At 39.2% G+C, this 20,749-nt stretch overlaps 1 protein-coding gene and 1 long non-coding RNA gene across 3 annotated transcripts; one reads left to right on the top strand and one right to left on the bottom strand.

Annotated features, from left to right (window-relative positions):
- Positions 1-477: 477 nt before the first annotated feature.
- LOC120554342 (protein-tyrosine kinase 2-beta-like) lies at positions 478-17,442 on the bottom strand. 2 transcript variants are annotated; one of them, XM_039793187.1, is made up of 31 exons: positions 15,726-17,442; positions 15,492-15,609; positions 15,240-15,453; positions 13,671-13,849; positions 13,466-13,553; positions 13,207-13,286; positions 12,939-13,001; positions 12,665-12,719; positions 12,433-12,573; positions 12,265-12,336; positions 11,856-11,957; positions 11,401-11,518; positions 11,140-11,179; positions 10,885-10,916; positions 10,723-10,776; positions 8,979-9,073; positions 8,504-8,585; positions 7,768-7,868; positions 7,403-7,518; positions 7,187-7,287; positions 6,908-6,997; positions 4,694-4,898; positions 4,372-4,471; positions 3,859-3,900; positions 3,439-3,564; positions 3,159-3,191; positions 2,680-2,704; positions 2,221-2,261; positions 1,944-2,078; positions 1,690-1,770; positions 478-974 (listed from the first exon to the last, which is right to left on the bottom strand). In XM_039793187.1, the coding sequence occupies exons 3-31, from the start codon at positions 15,441-15,443 to the stop codon at positions 732-734; spliced, it is 2,844 nt and encodes a 947-aa protein (XP_039649121.1). In that variant the 5' UTR covers positions 15,444-15,453; positions 15,492-15,609; positions 15,726-17,442; the 3' UTR covers positions 478-731. The 2 variants fall into 2 exon arrangements, with proteins under 2 accessions (XP_039649121.1, XP_039649122.1); XM_039793188.1 differs by having other exon boundaries at positions 15,240-15,479; positions 15,518-15,609.
- On the top strand, positions 2,005-7,158 carry LOC120554344. Its single transcript, XR_005638375.1, has 5 exons — positions 2,005-2,326; positions 2,465-2,486; positions 2,701-2,788; positions 6,749-6,814; positions 6,919-7,158. It is a non-coding gene; the product is annotated as an uncharacterized LOC120554344 (long non-coding RNA).
- Positions 17,443-20,749: the final 3,307 nt, after the last annotated feature.

Raw genomic sequence — 20,749 nt, 5'->3', positions numbered from 1 at the left:
CTTTAAGATATTAATATGCTTTCACCAGAGGCAAGAGATAACCAGTCTTATGTCTCTAGACGGACAGATTTAACCTGATATCAACACAACCTGGCTTTGGCTCAGATTCAAGCCTATAGTAGGAGTAATGCACCCTGCAAGCACATCCTTCATGGCACTCCTAATATGTTCTTGTAGATAGTAGCAAGTATTTTATCTTATGTTCAAGCTTGTCCTTGCAAGTTCAAGAACAGAAATCTAACCTGCAATCAAACTTACCGTGGATGACCTCAAATCTTCAGGAGAGCTTGACATGACATGTCCTTCTGTAGAGCTCCATGTGTGCTTGTCAGCCAGGACACCCAATTTATACTGTGCACAGTCGTGCAGGAGAACATTTTTATCCTGTCTTTTCTGTATTCAGCTTGCACAAAAAGCTATCATAATCTGTTTAAAGCATTTTTGTCTAATGACACAGGAAAACAACAACACAGAAAGTGCAGAATGTCATTGTCTTTAATAGTAAAAACAAGGGGAAAAAACAGTTGCCTATAACATTTATTGCCTTTATACATTGTGGTTTAGTTTGATTTCTTCAGGGTCAAGAAATGCTCAGTTTAACTTCACATGCTTTTATTGTTCAAGGAGAAAATACAGATATATTATGACATGTTTTATTAGCATGTGTACAGGAACTACTCAACTCCATGTCCTTTTTTTTACACCAGAGTCTGTTAGATCAACAGGGGACTTCAGTCCCCAGAATCCTCTGCATCACATGAGGCAGGTCTGGGCTTAACCAGGTTGGCCCTGACTCGAGCCTGGTCCACAGCATCCAGCAGGTTTTTGGAGTCCATTGCCAGAGTGTGAGCAGCTGCCAACATCTGCCGCTGACATTCCTCTTTTAGCGACGTTATGGAGTTCTGCTGTGCCAGGCGCATCTTATTGATCAGCTCCCCTAAATCCTTGTTCAGCAGTTTCTTAGTGCCATCAATCTGAGACGAAGAGGAGAGAAGATGGTAAAATGTGAGTATTGACCTTTTAGCTTTTCTTTGTGTCCTGATTTAATGCACTGCATGTACCTTCGCCAATCAAATAACCAAGCTGTGTCTATTGACTACATGCATTGGTGGAAGAAATATTCAGATCCTTTACTTAAGTAAAAGTACTAATACCACACTGTAAAAATACTCTGTTACAAGTAAAAGTCCGGCATTGGCAATGTTACTCAAGTAAAAGTATTTAAGTATCATCAGCATAATGTACTTAAAAGTATTAAAAGTAAAAGTACTAAAAATTCTCCCATTTTAGAAACTGGAAATGAGTAAAATAATTCTGTCAGTGTTTAATCGGCTAATCATTTCAGCTGCACTTGTAGGCCTATATATTGTTTGGTAGTGTCATTTATTATAAAACATCATATTTTATAAACTGCATGTGTTCTGTGTGCAAAAACCTGAATTTGTAAAGTAGCAAGTAACTAAAGCTGTCAGATTAGTGTAATGTATTAATGAGTAAAAAGTACAATAGTTCCCTCTCAAATGTAGTGGAGTAGAGAAATAATAGACTCAAGTAAAGTACAAGTATCTCAAATTTGTAGGCCACTTAAGTAAAGTACTTGAGTAAATGTACTCGGTTACATTCCACCACTGACTACATGCATTGTCACACTGTCACAACAATAGGACAGACTGGTGAAGTGAGGCCTACCTCTGTTGTGATAGAGCTGTGCAGGGAGGGCAGGATCTCATCAACACTTTGGATCAGGCTACGAAGAGCGATGCCCACCACCTGAAGGTGGACGAGGGAGGGAGGCAAAGACAGGGGGATGGAAGAGGGATAGATATCTCTACATTTTTACTGTGGTATTTCTTTAAGATTTGTACAGCCCCAGAAAAAAACAAAAAACTTCCCAGCTTCTCAGAGAACAGTCTTGTTAAATGAGTTGTGAAAAGATGACCTACTCTGACAGCATTTGGATACTCGGAGGCGGGCAGCGTGTTGACATCATTCTTCAGCTGAACCACCTGTTTCACCATCGCCATGACGCAGGTGTACACCTGATCACCTGATCGGTCCATCTCAGCTGTGGGCCGAGGCTACAACAACACAATACTTACTTTTTAATGACAAAATTTAACATATAGCTCCATTTCAGTACTACAAATGTCAGCTGTGCAAACGGAAAGGAAAGTATATCTCAACCAAATTAATAATAGAGGCGTGTTTTATTTTTTTTACCTGTGAGAGTGTGGAAGGCATTGGTGGCTTGTCTGGAGGACCTGACGGAGAAAGAAAAAGCTGCTTATCGGCACATTTTCTTGACCCGCACATTTCCTGCACATACGTATGTATGAGATGCTGTGGACTTCTATTGTGAACACAATAACATTTTGCATATTCTATATAAAATAAATGGTCAAAAAAAATAATGCATTTGAATTATCTTAAATATCTAATTTACATTTGTTTTTTGTCTTGGAAGGTTTGATTGCATGCAACCTACGGTACGTGCTGTTATTAATATTTTTAAAGTGTTTATGCTGTGCATCTCTGCTTATACAATGTATTGAATTTTGGTTTATTTTCATGCATAGCCTGTGTTCTTTTCTGTATTATGCTGCTGTATTATTAACATTGTGAGGGCAAGAGGTTAGAAACCATAAAGCTAGTTTAGGAAAGCTCTTTATCTGGACTCACCATTTTCTGGCCTTTCTACAGGAGGCTGCAAGAAAAGAGGACGTGAAGTTAACATTTTAAAGGATTGGAGATTCAAACTTCAAGTCAGATCAGAGGTCAACTTATTACGGTAAATTATCTTTTTATTAATTGAAGATGCCGAAGAGGTTTAGTTATCACTGGTGCTACTGTTTGGGAAAAAATATCTGGCTCACTCTGGAGTTTTTATTCTTTACTGCAAGAATACTACAATAGTCTCAGGTAGACAGGACAACTTTTTGTAGCTAAGAAATCATGCTTTCAGTGCTTTAAATATTGACTCATACTGACAAGATTAAACTTTTAAAGTGAGTGTAAAAAAGAGCTTGTGGACCAAACTACATCTAAAAAGCTTGTGTATGACCTACAGTACATCAACAGGTGTGTCTCTACCCTCTAGTGGTCAAAATGTACTTAAAGTAATGCAAATTTGCACAAGAGTAAAAAACTAAATAATGTACCTTGGTGTGGGAGTCCACTCGCACAAAAGGATCCTACATTAAAACAGAAGCAGATATTATTGAATGCAGCAATGGCTGTAGGTGAGGTGTTCATTTCTGTGTTTCACGTGACATGTTGTTGCCAAAGATCTTCCGCTTTGAAGAAACATCACTCTGTCGCTTTCACTTTTATCGTTTCTCGGGCCACAAACTACTTCCTGTGTTTCATGACGCTCCATGCTCTGACAAGAGTGTGTGTGTGTGTGTGTGTGTGTGTGTGTGTGTGTGTGTGATCCCTCACCAGTTGTCTCTCCTCCTGCTCGAGCCATTGTTTATCCATCAGCATCTCTTTTCTTTGTCTTTGTAAAGTGTCCTCCACTTGCTCTTTCTCTTTCTCCCACACCGGCCTAGTATCCCTTTCTGTTCTCTACACACACACACACACACACACACACACACACACACACACACACACACAACACACACACACACACACACACACACACCACACACAGAACATTTGGATGCAGGTTTATTCAGCATGCTTTCTCTCTATAAAGGAACAGGAAGTCACAGCAAGAGATAAAATAGCTAATTACAGGAAACATAAATTTGGTCAGAAATGAAAAACAATGCCTCTCTCTGTAGCATGTTACTCTGTGAGTGTGTAGATGTGTGTGTGTGTGTGTGTGTGTGTGTGTGTGTGTGTGTGTGTGGACACCTGCGTGACTCGAGGAAGGGTGTTGTCTTGTATTCTGGATGGCTGGTGAGAGAGAAAGAGACGACATAAGGTTTATTAAAGATCTGTCAGGTGAAAAAAAACAGCCTATTGTGGTCATATTGGAGGTCATCAGCTCTTATCCACTTTTTCATCCTTATGCATTATTCTTTAATCTGGGTCCACATTAAAAGAATTAACAGATATTTTAAAATAGTAACGTGTAAATGAAACAAGAAAAAGGCAGCACAAACTAAACATAAACAGCAGCAAATAAGTGGACTCAAATTCAGATTTAAATGAAGAAGTGGTTAGATAGTTAGCTTGCTTGCTAAGCTAATTAGGTCGTTAAACCATCACTGTCTAGTAAATGTAAAGTGGACAGACACACAAGCTATGGTGCTGTTAGAAACGAAATTAGGTGATTGAGGGACCAAAAATATGTTGACTTTTTAGACAAAAGTAGTGGATTCTCCCGTTCACTTCAATACAGTTCCAGTGGCCATCTAGTCGTACCTTGGGTGGAGGCTCTGTGAGGTGTTTAGGGTCAAATAATGTGACGGAGCGAGTTCTGTCTCGCCTCCCCTCCTGCTCCAACTCTATCCTGTGGATGTCACTATCAAACACACAAGCACAGACAGTCTGCGAAAGGATTGCTCAGAAACTTCAACCTAGTTCAAAACATTTTCAAGACTTTCAGAGCTGGGATGTTCATCGCCTGTAAATGTCCTTGCAAGGACAGAGAGATGAGACTAAGCATCCAAAGTGAGAAAAACTGCAATTAAGTCAAGTGTTGGGTGCAGCAGTAATAGAGGAGAAGAAATACAAGAGCGTGTACCTCAGGGAGCAGACGAGCTGGCCGAAGCTGGGCCGGCCGTGCGGCTCGTAGGACCAGCAGTGTGTGAGCAGGGAGTAGACGGCGGGCGGGCATTGCTGCGGCTTGGGTAGTCGCTTTCCCAACTCCAGCTGGTTGATCACCTGCCCGTTCTCTAGCCAGAAGAACGGCTGCTGGGCCATGGAGTAGATCTCCCACATACACACCCCTGGTTAAACAAACACGATTATTATTATTAGAGACATGGAAATAAAGGAGCACCTTTGTTCTTGCATTGTATATGTTAGCCCAAACCTTATAGCAGAGTGTTATAAATAAAAATGTAATTTATTTTATATATATATATATATATATATATATATATATATATATATATATATATATATATATATATATATATATACAGTGCCTGCAGTATTCGGCCCCTTTGAACTTTTCGACATTTTGCCACATTTCAGGCCTCAAACATAAAGATATAAAACTGTAATTTTTTGTTAAGAATCAACAACAAGTGGGGGACACAATCATGAAGTGGAACAAAATTTATTGGATATTTCAAACCTTTTAAACAAATAAAAAACTGAAATATTGGGTGCAAAATTATTCAGCCCCCTTAAGTTAATAATTTGTAGCGCGACCTTTGCGCGTTACATTACAGCTGTAAGTCGCTTGGGGTATGTCTCTATCAGTTTTGCACATCGAGAGACTGACATTTTTGCCCATTCCTCCTTGCAAAACAGCTCGAAAGCTCAGTGAGGTTGGATGGAGAGCGTTTGTGAACAGCAGTTTTCAGTTCTTTCCACAGATTCTCGATTGGATTCAGGTCTGGACTTTGACTTGGCCATTCTAACACCTGGATATGTTTATTTGTGAACCATTCCATTGTAGATTTTGCTTTATGTTTTGGATCATTGTCTTGTTGGAAGACAAATCTCCGTCCCAGTCTCAGGTCTTTTGCAGACTCCATCAGGTTTTCTTCCAGAATGGTGCTGTATTTGGCTCCATCCATCTTCCCATCAATTTTAACCATCTTCCCTGTCCCTGCTGAAGAAAAGCAGGCCCAAACCATGATGCTGCCACCACCATGTTTGACAGTGGGGATGGTGTGTTCAGGGTGATGAGCTGTGTTGCTTTTACGCCAAACATAACGTTTTGCATTGTTGCCAAAAAGTTTGATTTTGGTTTCATCTGACCACAGCACCTTCTTCCACATGTTTGGTGTGTGTCCCAGGTGGCTTTTGGCAAACTTTAAACGACACTTTTTATGGATATCTTTAAGAAATGGCTTTCTTCTTGCCACTCTTCCATAAAGGCCAGATTTGTGCAGTATACGACTGATTGTTGTCCTATGGACAGAGTCTCCCACCTCAGCTGTAGATCTCTGCAGTTCATCCAGAGTGATCATGGGCTTCTTGGCTGCATCTCTGATCAGTCTTCTCATTGTATGAGCTGAAAGTTTAGAGGGCGACGGGGTCTTTAGATTTGTAGTGGTCTGATACTCCTTCCATTTCAATATTATCGCTTGCACAGTGCTCCTTGGGATGTTTAAAGCTTGGGAAATCTTTTTGTATCCAAATCCGGCTTTAAACTTCTCCACAACAGTATCTCGGACCTGCCTGGTGTGTTCCTTGTTCTTCATGATGCTCTCTGCGCTTTACACGGACCTCTGAGACTATCACAGAGCAGGTGCATTTATACGGAGACTTGATTACACACAGCTGGATTCTATTTATCATCATTAGTCATTTAGGTCAACATTGGATCATTCAGAGATCCTCACTGAACTTCTGGAGAGAGTTTGCTGCACTGAAAGTAAAGGGGCTGAATAATTTTGCATGCCCACTTTTTCAGTTTTTTATTTGTTAAAAACGTTTGAAATAGCCAATGAATTTCGTTCCACTTCATAATTGGGACCCACTTGTTGTTGATTCTTCACAAAAAATTACAGTTTTATATCTTTATGTTTGAGGCCTGAAATGTGGCAAAAGGTCGAAACGTTCAAGGGGGCCGAATACTTTCGCAAGGCACTGTATAATAAATATGTGTGTGTGTCTGCAGACAGGAGAGAGGATCTGTTGGAGGATCGTTGAGCTGAAGTAAAGGAAACGTTTCTCAGCGAAGCTGGTGAGTATGTCATTAATAACTCTAAGATTGTGCGGAGACTACTCTCAATGAAAACCAACTAAATTTAGAGCATGTCTGAGTTGTATTTCTCACCAAACATCCAGACATCACTGGCTGTGGTGAAGCGTCTGAAGTTGATGGACTCGGGCGCCATCCATTTGATCGGTAATCGACTAACTGAGGCTGCGCACAGAAGAGAAATGGACAAAAATATAGGATTGTAATGGTGTGAATGCATGCTGGAGGTAAATAATACGCCACATTAACATTAAAAAAAGAGATGAGTTTTAACACACTTGAATGAGTTTCCCCTTTACTGCAATTCTCTGAAATTTTGACCACAGACATCTGTTTGTAAGTGCACGTGTGTACCTTTATAATACTCTTGTTCGTCAACGTAGCGAGACAGGCCAAAGTCGCCGAGCTTGACGCATTCAGGAGACGCCACCAAGACATTTCTCACCGCTATATCTCTGCAGCACAAAGGCAGAACAGAAACCAAATTATTTTACTTAAAATGCACCAGTGTTAAAATCAGCAGAGTGCCTGTTTTTAGGTTTCCTCCAATGATGCATGAGCCTGTGTTACCTGTGCACCATGTTGAGTCCTTCCAGGTAAGCCAAGGCTTTGCAGATTTGTAGACAGTACAGGATTAATGTTGAAGAGTTCAGGATGTACTGCTGCTCGACGAGATAGTTCCCCAGCTGTCATGAGAAGAAAAACGCCTACTTTTTACAAGATACAGTATAGTTTGCATTCACACATTCATCTCATATTACTTATTTTTGCTTCATACAGACACATGTTCACAATTTACAAAATAAGAGTGAGCTCGAATGTGATTATTCAGATAATGAGCAGCAAATTTTGATTCAAAATTTCATTATCGATGTACGAGCTTTTCACAATCAGCCATTCAAACAGACGCATACAAACACAACAGCAACACACACCTCTCCATGTTCAAGCAGCTCCATGACGATCCAGACAGGATCGACTTCAATGACTCCGATTAGTCTCACAATGTGGGGATGGTCCAGATTTTTCATCAAGCCTTTAATGGACAGAGCAGCTGGGATCAATAACATATCACATTATAGAGAAAGAAAATTGTGTTTTAGCCTTTATTAAAAGAAGACAGAAAAGACAGGGAGGAAACATGAGTGGGGGGCAGAGAGCGGAATGAAACGCAACAAAAGTCCTTAGCCAGAGAAACCGCCATCACTGTAGATGTCTCTTAACCACTAGGACTCCAGGAAACCTCAAGCTTGACAGGAAAAGCATTACCAAAAGCAAAATCAAACCACTGTGTTTCACAATTGTCTTTACAGCTTGTTCCCCTACATGGCCAAAACATCTATTAATGCAGCTGTAAATAAGAAACAACACATTATTTGTCTGTAAACCACAACCAGGCAACAGGAAGTTGACTACAGACATTTTCTGACGATGATGAAACATGCAAAACCCTGAAATGTTCCCATATCAGATACTGCGCTCTACTGTCATTACATTTTACTCTGAAACTGCGTACTTCTATTTTACATTTACTGTGATTAAAACAATAATCAGTCATATTTTCCACTACCAAAAGGGAAAGTTTTACACTTCCCGTTTATAAACGTCTGCCAGGTGTTGAAGTTGCACCACAAATCTCCGCACAATCTTAGTTATTAATGACATACTCACCAGCTTCGCTGAGAAATTTTTCCTTTACTTCAGCTGAACGATCCTTACATGTTTTGATGGCCACACAGATCCTCTCTCCTGTCTGCAGACACACACATGCATACATTACTTTCACACTGACAGTGAATTCAGAGGTGTATTTAATTAAGTTTGCGATCCACCAGTGCAACACTCACTTTGGTGGCTTGTTTTAATCACATTACAGTTAAGGTGACCAACAGATTTGGTGGTAGATTGTAATTTGTTATGTGTAATACACTCTGCACTTTATCGATTTTATTATTTTATCTTTTCCCTTTTTATCTCCTTTATTGAGTTCTTATTTCAAATATTTTTCTTCCTGCACATTTTTGGATCTCACACTTTCCCATATGCCTTTTATTGTGCTCCCTCTGTCATTGATGACTGGAAGTATGAATGTATGTATATATGTATATGGCTCAGTGGACTTGTGATGATACTTAGACAAACTTACTGGGCTTTTATAAACGCCATCATGAACCTCTCCAAAGAATCCCTCACCCAGGATTCGACCCACAACAACGTCGTCTCTGGAGATCCTGTGCTTCTCTGAACACACAAAAATTAACAAACAGCTGGGAAATATAAGAAATCTGCTCTGTTGGAGACCTGGGGCCTGTTTCACAAAACCAAGATAAGGGATTAAGCCGGGATTTCCCAGTTATCCTGGATGAATTAAGCCTTGACTCGGTTTCACGAAAGCGGAGGCACATAAATCACCATGGAGATTTATTCTGTGCAGCTAGCCTGCTCCCGACCAGGCTAACAGCCAGGATTTATTTAATCCTGGAGCCTTTTCTGTTCACCCAGCAGAGGTTTTACCCTGTTGTTATCAGCCTGGATTAAAATACAACAGGTGCATATTGCTGTTCATTTAAGTACTGCTATTATTTAAAGTTGTGACCATTATTTTTTTTTCAATAATTAGTCATGTGACAGGCATATTGTTGTTAGAAGTTTGATGAATATATTATGGCAGTTGTTGAGACAATTAGAAAAAGGCTGATAAAATTTCAAATGTGTTTTAAATGAAGTCTGTTACTAAGGGCAATACATACAATGCTGTACATTTCTATAGTTGATCAATGCACCTTGAATTATTTTAGTTGATCATGTTTGTTCCTCTTCCATGTACATTGTATTTGGCATTCTTAGCACACAATTTGTGTTGTCCAGTAAACTGGGACTATAATTTGGGAGGATTGTACAATTTTAAGAACATATCCTAATTGTACAATCCTCCCAAATTATAGTCTTAGTTCACTGGACCAATAACTATCTAGTGATGTAGGCTACTGTACATTCATGTAACAACAGAGATAGGACACCCCAATGGTTTTTGACCTTATATTTTACTGGGGGAAAATAACTGATGAATATACTCTGTTCCATTCATGTTTACAGTGTGCATGGAATTTATCACTTAATTATCTTTATAGTTTCTAGATTTTAGAGTCCAATTTCTTCACTGTCTTTATTTTCTATGTCCACACATATGAGGGAGTAAGGCATATAATGTAGAGAAGGAAACTCGTCCTCTATAAAAAATTAAAAATAAAGAAAACGTGAAAAAAAAAGTGTGGCAGATAATAGTGACAGACTGAATGATAGTCAAAAAATATACATTTATGAACTACTGCTCTTAACTGAAACCATTCAATGAGTCACTGTCATTTGCAAAAACGAACAGTTGTACACTTTGCATTAAAAGTGAGCAGTGGAAGTTAATATAACTTAGGACATTTATATTTTAGCCCATGAGAGAGAGAGAGAGAGAGAGAGAGAGAGAGAGAGGAACAGAGTGAAAGAGATATTTAAGCATCATATTCTAGCGTTATAGAAAATTGATCTTCATGGTAAAATGAAGTGAGTATTAGGAGTATTCTCCATTTTGGCATCAGTAAATCTGTGATCGACCTCGCGGTCTTTTGAGGAAAGCCGTGGACGCGCATCTATCTAAATTACTTCAGCCTGGCTCGGCCTTCGTGAAATGCACCAAGCCAGGATGCACAGATTAGACTAGGTCAAGCCTCGCTTTATCAGTTATCCTGGATTCATATATTCTGCTTTTGTGAAACAGGCCCCTGGATACAAAAGTTTGTACAGTAAATAACATAAACAGTGACATTTCTTAGCTGATTGCCGGGTTGGATGCCCTGGTGGATATCAAGGTAAGTTTTCAGTGAAACAGGACTCACCACCGCAGGCTGCTATACCCTCTGGAATCTCAGCATAAATGTCCGAACCTGAAGCTTAAGAAACAAATTGCAGGTGTTTGTTTTGCATTTGTTCTTCTGTATACAGCCACAACCAAACAGAAGAAGCCTCCGAAAAAATCGTGAATCAGTCATAAGACTTACTCAAACTTCTAAAAGAACCACTGGAAGCACCACTGGAAGAGAGATGGAGACATTTTAGTTTTAAATGTCTTCTTTAAAGCAAGCAGTCAATAACATTTCAACTACAGCCTGTTTAAACAGCAGTGCTTAAACATATGTGACCTTTTAGTCCAGCAGACAGACAGATCACAATCTAAAGGAGGAGGAAGTTGTGAAAATGGAAACCCACCCAATGCATGCTTCCGCCACTAATAAAATATGATTCATCAGACTCACTGTTTCGGGATGTCAGGTAATTTCAGTTTTGTGTCTCTCCCTGAAAGAATCAGATATTTGGTTTAGCTGTAGTTGTGAATCCAACATGATTTATCTCAGAAGGTTTAGAAAATTAAAGGAACATTTCAGGGGTTATACCTGGTCATACTTTGGTACCTTTTGGTTATGATAACATTGATAACACACATTGTTTCATTATATTGACTAATCAAGAGGAGCATCTTTATTACAGGGTGATACATTCACATAGGGGAAGTGTACCTTTGCTGGGCCGGATAATGAGCGAGCTCTCAGAGCTGCCTTCTAGCCGGCAGTAGCCGTCAATCAGGTCGGCCATGTTTTCTGCCATAGCCAGGGAGGAGGTGTTCACTGACAGTGGCTGGAGGGTTGAAGATACAAGATATTCAGTCTCTGTTGAACTGCTTCAACTTGCTTCGCACCTTAAACTCAACTGACTCATATAAAAGTCAACTTAGAGGCCAGAAAGCTAGCTAGCCTGGCCCTGTCCAAGGGTAAGGAAAATCCCCCACAATTCTCCAGGAAGTCACTGCACCTCTCAAAGACATAGTTCCAGCTCTTACCTACCCTAAAAAAAACTCAACTTGTCATTTATGCACTTTAGTTTTTGTTTAATTTAACAAATGCTGCACTAATTGGCTGCAAATTAGCATATTTCCCAAAATGTTGAACTATTTCTTGAAGAGGTTTAGAGTTACCTGTTTGGCTCCCTCGATGTGTACAGTGAGCAGAGCCCGACTGTCACTCTCAGCAGAGCAGGAGATACTGCGCACCTGAGAGAACGTGGCCAAACAGACGGGCTGCAAAAATAAACAAAAAGTTGTTTTTTGCTACTATATATAAATGATGTCCTAAATACACATTATGATAGATCTGCTTCTGCAGATAAGGCTCCTTGTTACATCTTTGTTTTCCTAACGTTCCAAGTGTTGCATACAGTGTATTTGTGTTTGTAGAGTCTTTCAACACACAGCACATCCTTCATTATATCTTGTCATATCTTTCACGTTGTATAAATATTACAAATAGCTGATGAGTAAATAACACAACTGTATAACAAGAAGCATTTAACAAAAGCTGAGAGAGAGAAAAAGCGTGTGAGCTCACTGTGGAGTTTTCAGTTTGCTGACTGATGCCTTCAGGGCCGATGACCAGGTCTATTGTTAGATTCCAACCATGCTATATAGACAAAGGGCATATACACACACAAACATTTAAAAAAAGAATTTGGTTGAGATATGACCGGAAATAACCTTTAAACTGTCAAAAGCTCACCACTAGCTGGCAGGCGAAGCTCTCCTGTGTGTAGCTGTAGCACTGAGCCAGAGTGGTGAAGAACCTGGTCATGCACTGGTCCTGCTTCAGGGTGGAGTAGCCCTGGAACGTCTGCTGGATCAGCCGACGTAACTGCTTGGGCTGATATATAGCACACAGACAAACACTGGAAATGAAAATGTTGTAAAATCATTGCATTATGTACTATATAGTAGTTGTTTCAGCTCATTACCTTCATGCTGTTGATCAGCTCTCTGGGAAAGAACAGGTCCAGTCCCACGTCCTTCCTAAAGGAGTAAAATCAGGCCACGATCAGAAAACAAACATATTTTTTCAAAGCATGCACAGTCAGATATGCAAACTCCTCAAAGAAACAATTAAAACCAGGGACCTTCTTGCTGCCATTGCCACTAATGTATGTACCATTTAGACATAAAAGGCCTGATGTAAAATTGCCATTGCCCCAAGAGGTTGATGCACACATTCAACAATCACACGTGACTTACTCTAATAGCTCAAAGTTGGACTTTTTCTCCAGTCCGTTTGGATTCATGTCTTTGTAGAATCTCCTGCAAACACAATGAACGAACACAATAATCTTTTATTAAGATTATTAAAGGTCCCATATAGTGAAAAGTCAGATTTCCATCTCTGTTTTGATGATACAGCAGGACCTGAAAATGAGCACAATATGGAGACCTTCAAACTATTTCCACTTGTCCTATTTTGTCTTTTTTTTTTAAGAACATGCATAAGGTGGTAGCTGTACAGTACCTAATTTCCAGACAACCGAGCTGTAGAGCCATCCCATCACTGACTTTTGAGGCATACTGCTGCATGTAATCACTTCGTACCTGTGGATAAGCACACAGACACACCTTCCATTAACTAGAGCCATTATAACTGACCCTTAACTAACCTTAAACCTTATCCTGATTCTCTTCCAAACCCTGTAAAAATCCTTAGGGAAGTAAGAGACAGTAAAATGACCTCACTACCAAGAGTTAGCATCCCAAACACACATATTACTGACCTGTTGGTAAAAGTAGAGCATAGTGGTACTGTCATCTTTGAATTTCTCCATGAAGTCTGCAGGGATGTATCTGATTCTCAGGTCATATCTGTACAAACAAACGTCACCGTTAGCTTTGCTGAGTCACTTTACTATTCATATGTAAAGTTTTACTTTTCTTTCTTTAAATAAAACTGTACATTGAGACAAAGACCGAAGTACTGACCTCCACTCAGCCTCTAGGTGCTGCTGTTCGTAGCGCTGGGTGAGTTCAGACACAGCCAGGTCTGGGTGCAGCCAGTGCATCTCTGAGGACTTGAGGTGTTTGAGGAGGAGGCAATAGCACTGGCTGTATCTTATGTCTGGTCCCACACAGCCACTGGACAGTACCAGGTTAACGATAGCCTGGGATAGAAGTCATTATACAGTTATGTCTCTGGGACATTGGCTTTTCAGAATGTGAATGTGAACAAAAATCATATTAAGAGAAACAACTCACAACAAGTCTTATATACCAAATACATCATTTTCTCAACAAGGATCGTGCACGTTCTATTTTTTCCAACCTGCAGATAACATTACCTAAAATCTAAAACAGACTTCCTTGTTTTCTTGTCTTAGTGTTCAAAGGAAGTGTTCAAAGGAAGTAATAGCAGAATACAGTCCAGTAATGTAAAGTTGAGAACAGAAGAGTATGGTTGCATTGAATACAGCTGACTACAGTTTAGTACAGACAAGTAAAAGTAATTACACAAAAATGCAGTAAAGGAAAGACTTGTAGAGCACATACAAGTACAATACTATAATATAATAGTATTAAGTATAATACTAGTAATAATAATAAGTACTACATTAGAGTAAAGTAGCGAACAGTAGAGTAAAGTACATTAGAGTACAGTGTAGTAGAATAAAGTAGTTGGGTAAATAGCGAAAAGTATAGTATGTATGGTAGATGATGGTAAACTACATTAGAACTGTGATTCCCAACCAGGGTTACTTGTACTCCAGGGTGTACTTCTGCAGTTGCCAGGGGTTACGTGGAAAGATCGTAGAATAGCTCAAGTAATTTGAAAAAATTGATTAAATTATGATTCGATTAAAAAAATATTTCCACATATTAACATCAAGTTAAAAAACTAGTTAGCAAGCGTGCACCGAAGTGTAAAGAGGTACATAAAAGTAATGAATAAATGGTAGAGATAAAAAGCTAAAAGTAAGGACTAAACAATTCAGATGTTATCCATAACTAAAAGTAATGGATAAACGGTTGAAACATTGAGCTTCACTCCGAGTAGTAGTAGTAGTAGTATGATTGCTGACCAAACCAACCTTAATATTGACAGTTCAATTGTATGAATAAAATATGCATATCTTTTTGCCCCTTAGGCCTTGTTCAAATCAACAGCCTGAAATAGAGATATGCATTTGGAGTCTACCGCTAGTGATCAGCACCTCACTACAACCCTTGGTGAGCGTTACTTTTCTATATTATATAGTATTGTAGGGCAACATAAAAAGGTATGTGTATAGGCTTTAGGCCACCCTACTCGTTATTGTAGGCCCAGTTCAATATGCAACTCAATTGTATACAATATATGTAGTAGGGGGGTCTTGCTTGTCTCTCTTTCAGGTTAGGGGACCTTGGCCTAACAAAACGTTGAAGACCCCTGGAATAGTGGACAGTTCAGTAAAGAACAGCTGAGTAGAGTAGAGGACAGCAAAGGACAGTACACTAGAGTAGAAGGCAGTAGAGTACACTGGAGTAGAATAACTAGTAGAGAACAGTAGTTTATACCTTGACAGTCCATCCCTCCTCACAGCGGACCAGTTTGAAGTTCTTGCCCAGGTTGGAGCTGTTGCTAAGGAAACACACTTTGATGATTTTCACTGGGAAGATGCTGTCCCTGGCCACAGTTGCTGAGGGAGAGATATCCGAGGAATCTGACTGGCTGGTGGGAGACATGCTCCTCCAGGACAGGGTGCTGGTGTCTCCCGACATCACACACACTCACACACACACACACACACACACACACACACACACACACACACACACACACACACACACACACAGTGTATGCTACTGCATACAGACATACATTGCTGTCACGCCCACATACACCATTTCACTTTCTTCCTTCTCTAAATGAAGGGATCCATTGAAGCTGGAGAAAGACAGGAGTTGGACACAACAATAATGATATGATCATTCTGTTGGATTTGAAGAACATTTGTTTCTGAGTAAACGATTCAACTTCTGCTGCGATCTCTCTGTACTTACCAGTCCTGCATAAGCTCAACAGCCCAGCCGAAAATAGTATTGTCTCTCAAAGTGAAGACAAGTCAGTGGTATCAACAGACTGCATTCGCGTTACTGTGTAAAGTGCAGATTTGGTCTTCTTTGGCAGGTTAACAGAGCAGACTTGTAAGCTGAGCCCTGATATAGAACCGCATCAGTAACCAGAAGAGGAAACGGTACTTGCAAATAAGGAAGTTGAAGAGCAGCTAACAGAAAAACTGACAGGACTGATGAAACCGCTGTGTCACCCCCTGTCTCACATGTAATGGCACAGTCCAGCACCAAACCATAACCCACCCCCAACTGTGCAAAATGGGCATGGCCTACAGTGCGCTCACTTCCTCTTCCAAAAGTTTTGATAAGCAAAAGCACAGAACAGGTGAAAACTGGGAAATTTTGGCCTGAAGAAATGATTAATACAATTTCTTAATGAACTCCTTCAAGTACAACAAGCACAACATGAGCTGATAATTTACATGGTTTTACCCACACTATGCCTTGAAATTTGGTACACACATTCATGGTCCTCACAGGGTGAATCCCACTGACTTTGGCAATCCCCTTGCTCTTTCTCCAGTGTCACCATGAGGTTTGGTTTTGAGTAAAATGTCTCCACAATTATTGGATAGAGTGCCATGACATTTGGTACAGATATTTAAGTCCTCATCAGGATGCTTCCTCTAAGATGAAAAGTATTTATGCAAAGCTGCAGCATGACAGCAACTTAACCAGTTCATATGTTGTGGTAAAGTACACTGTGGCGAACATGAGGTTGTTGATGGAAAATTCTTTCTGTTCTTTCAGATTCAACCTCAGTGGTTTTGTTCTGCCTTTGTTGACTCTGAAGCAGAGTCAGACGACTCCCTTTGAGCGTGTGTGGGTGATTTGGGTCACGGATGTTAAAAGAACATGCACATATGTGACAACAGTAAGCACTGCCAGGAAAAGTGTGGCCTCTGTCATTTTCAGAAAACAGAGGTTTGTTACTTTTTTCCAAATTTTAATTAGTTTCATACTATTTACTGTCTAACTTGCATGGTGATACTATAATACTACTATTTGTAGAATTATGCAGACAACATAGATCGGCATTTGGAACTCACCCGTCTGCGTGTCTTATCAGTGCAAATGTGTTCTAGCTCAGGCCTGATCAAACACTTTCCTGACATGGGCAGCCATTTCTCAAACCATAACTTTCATGCACCTTATTCCTGTGTTACTGACAGTCCTCATTAAAGTGGCCCTGCTCTTCATTTGAATACTTAGTGTGACATCCTGTTATGAAGAGCCTATGCATCTTTCACACTCACAACCCAACCCAGTTTGCTTCGGAAAACAGCACAAACTTTTCTTTATGAAGTACTAATTTGACAGGTCGGGTGACTAGAAACATGGTGCAGAAAGCCCAGACACCATGGTGGGTGATGGGCATTACTGACTGATTTTGTGTGTTAGCGTGGCTTAAAACCAATAAATTAGTAGCTGCGTTAGTTACATTCACTGAAATCAATTTAAAATAGGGTTCTATTGCAGAATTGCATATTGGTTGCAGGTTGAACCCTGTTTTTAGGGTTCAATTTAAATGTATTGAGGGCAATTATTCTTCTGTTTATCTTTGTTTCTTGTCAGTGGAAATGAAGGTATACAGTATGTGTTGGAAACTACTGTATGTACACAACAGCAAACAACTCAAACATTACAAAATAAAAACCTATTACAATAGGTCACAACAATTATGAGATTGAAACAGTATTTTCAGTTTTGCATGTAGCTTATAGGCTACTTTTAAATATCACTAGATAATTCCAATAGTTTAAGGGGTTTATAGTGAGTCTTACCAAAAGTTACAATTCAATGAATTTTTCTTCTTATCTATATTTCCTTATACCTCCATATTATTCTTGCTTTGACCTATCCTTTATTACCATTCAGTGTCCCTGTAAGGCATCTAACTTGAGTAAAAGGTTGTAGTATGTTACTCGCAAAATGTTATTTGTTTAAAGTGGAATTTTTTTTTAATGATTATGTTTTTGGGGCATTTCCGCCTTTAATGGAAAGGACAGCTAGGTGAGAAAGGGGAGAGAGAGGTCGGACTCGAACACTTGACCTCTGCGTCGGAGCAAAAACCTGTATGTATATGTGCCAACCCGACCGCGAAAGTGGAATAATTGTTGTCGCAAAACCTATTCCCTAAACTGTCCATCAGGTGGCGACACAGCCCAGTTTGACACAATTGATAAAAGGCTTTCAGTCAATGAATTATTAATGTCATGGCCTATGGTCATGGCCCTGCAGTCACAGACAGAAATCGACCTAAAACCTTAACAGTCTATGCTTAAAACGCAAGTTATGCATTGGCACAATTCAGCCCCACTGCTGACTTTTTCTGAACAATAATGTGCTACTCTCGTGGCGAAACTAATATCTAAGCGACGCTTAATTAAGAATATTTGAACTGATTTGACTCTTCCTACAATAAAAAAAAAAATTTCATAAAATCGCAGCAGTTGTAAACGTTCAGACTTAATGGTAAACATCATTGAGACTAACTGTAACTAAAGCATGGGTTACATAAATTACCGTGTTGATAAATGTGCAGCTTTTTGAATAGAGTTCGGCGTGGCGCATGTAGCCTATCTGCCCAACGTATTGCTGGAAATAGACAGGCTTGCTGAATATAGAAATACATTTTTCATTTACAGGCATTTGGAAATGTTATCGTGTATTTCAAGTTCTGACTTGATCATACGAAACCCGTCGTCTATCGTCTCTGTGGTTTAATTAGCCTGTTCATCAACGGGACGGTCCTGGGATGTGTTGCGTCAAACTCATCAACCATAACATCATAAGTGTTTAAACGGAAGAAAGACGGTTTTGTCTTCAAAGTAAAAGTTTAAATTACTGATAAAAAATGTGTTAAAGTTCTGAAAAGATAAGTCATTCAATTGCATTTGCAATGAAGCAGTTGGGTTTGGATATTTCTAATATTGCAGCCCTGTGTAACAGACCATGATCTGTGATCCTTATGGATATTGAGATATGATCCACATGAAAAGGACATAGATACATTTATATTTACAGATGCCATATTGTTTTTTTTAATACATTTCTAAACAGAAAGTTGTTTTGCAAAACCCATTCTGTTGACAATTACTTTTAATACATTTGTGTAAGCGCAATTATTATTAATGACTTACTATTGTTTGATATTGAATCAGGGCCATTGAATATTTTTTTTTTAGATTTTATTTTGGATTCAGATGATCCCTTAAAACATTGATTGATTACATCCTTTATATGGCATAAAAGGCAGCCCAGGATTAATAAAAATATATTACAGAGGCCCCGCACAATGGGAGGTATGGCACTTCCAAATTTTATGTATTACTATTGGGCTGCTAATATAAGAGTACTACTGTATTGGTTGAGAAATTTTACGGATGTCAATAGTACTGATTGGATGGTGTTAGAGAGGTCATCCATTGGATCAACCTCCCCAGCAGCTTTATTATGTTCCAAATTACCTTTCAAACAGCCAATCTCAGCCTTCACCACTAATCCAGTTGTTATCCATTCAATTAAAACATGGAACCAGTTTAGAAGAACCTTTAATCTCACTGATCTTTCACTTGTTGCACCGTTGATAATGAACCATATGTTTGTCCCATCAATGATGGATGAAGCTTTTAATGTCTGGGCAAGAAATGGGATAGGTACATTATCTGACCTCTACATTGGGAATAGATTTGCCAGTTTTGTACAATTGCAACAGAAGTATGGTCTTCATAAATCGCATTTCTTCAGGTATCTGCAGCTTAGAGGTTTTGTGGCCTCTAACTCTGACTGTTTCCCACTGAGCCCTTCTGAATCTCTGCTTGAAACAATTTTAAAATGTGAAGTTAACATAAAACAAGTAATAGGCAGAATTTATACATTACTCAATATTGTATAACATGAATAGTCTTGATTGCCTTAAAATTAAATGGGAGTCAGATCTAGAAGAAGCGATTTCAGAAGAAATCTGGCACAAAATTATACACCGTATCTACTCTTCCTCTATATGCCTCAGACATGCTGTGGTTCAGTTTAAAATAGTGCACCGTCTTCATTGGACCAAGGATAGATTGTCTAAAATTAAGACGGGTATTGATCCTACGTGTGATCGGTGCAGACAGGCTCCTGCCACACTACTACACATGTTTTGGTTGTGCCCTAAGCTGCATAATTTCTGGCAGTCCATCTTTGAGGCATTCTCCGAAATATGTGGAACAACAGTACACCCATCTCCGTTGATTTCATTGTTTGGTGTGGCTCCGATAGATGCCACCCTTTCTGGGCGCCACCTAAACATGATGGCCTTCTGCTCTTTGTTGGCTAGGAGGCTTATCCTGTTTAAATGGAAAGATGTACGCCCCCCAACATATGGCCAATGGATCAGGGAGGTTATGAGTTATGTTCACTTAGAAAAAATTAGATACACTGTAAGAGGGTCCACTAGAAAATTCTATATAATTTGGCAGCCTTTTATTTCCTTTGTAGAAGGTGTGGCAGCTACTAGCATATCTATGTAACCCAATTGTGTTTGCATACTTTTTTTTTTTTTTTGTGTATGTGTATATGTGTGTGTGTATGTATGTGTGTATGTATATATGTATATATGTATGTATGTGTGTATGTGTATATATGTATATATATATATATATATATATATATATAATTTTTTATTATTATTTATTGATGTCTTTTTCTTTTATTTACTTAGATATTTGAATTATATTTGTATGAATCTGCAGACTCATATCTGAGTATGTCTGGATACATGGAAAGTTGTCGGGGTCCAGTACATGTGGGTGGGGGGCACTTGGGAACTATTTGGGTTGTTTGTATGGACAGGAACTTGATTTGACTATTTCGAGTGTGTTTGCTTGTTATTTTTGAAAATAAAAGAGACCATGTTCAAATAATATTCAAATATTAAAAAAAAAAAAAAAAAAAAAAAATTGATT

This window comes from Perca fluviatilis, chromosome 24 (assembly GCF_010015445.1).
Source record: "Perca fluviatilis chromosome 24, GENO_Pfluv_1.0, whole genome shotgun sequence".
Classification (NCBI taxonomy): Eukaryota; Metazoa; Chordata; class Actinopteri; order Perciformes; family Percidae; genus Perca; species Perca fluviatilis.
This window is presented reverse-complemented; position numbering and strand designations above follow the sequence as displayed.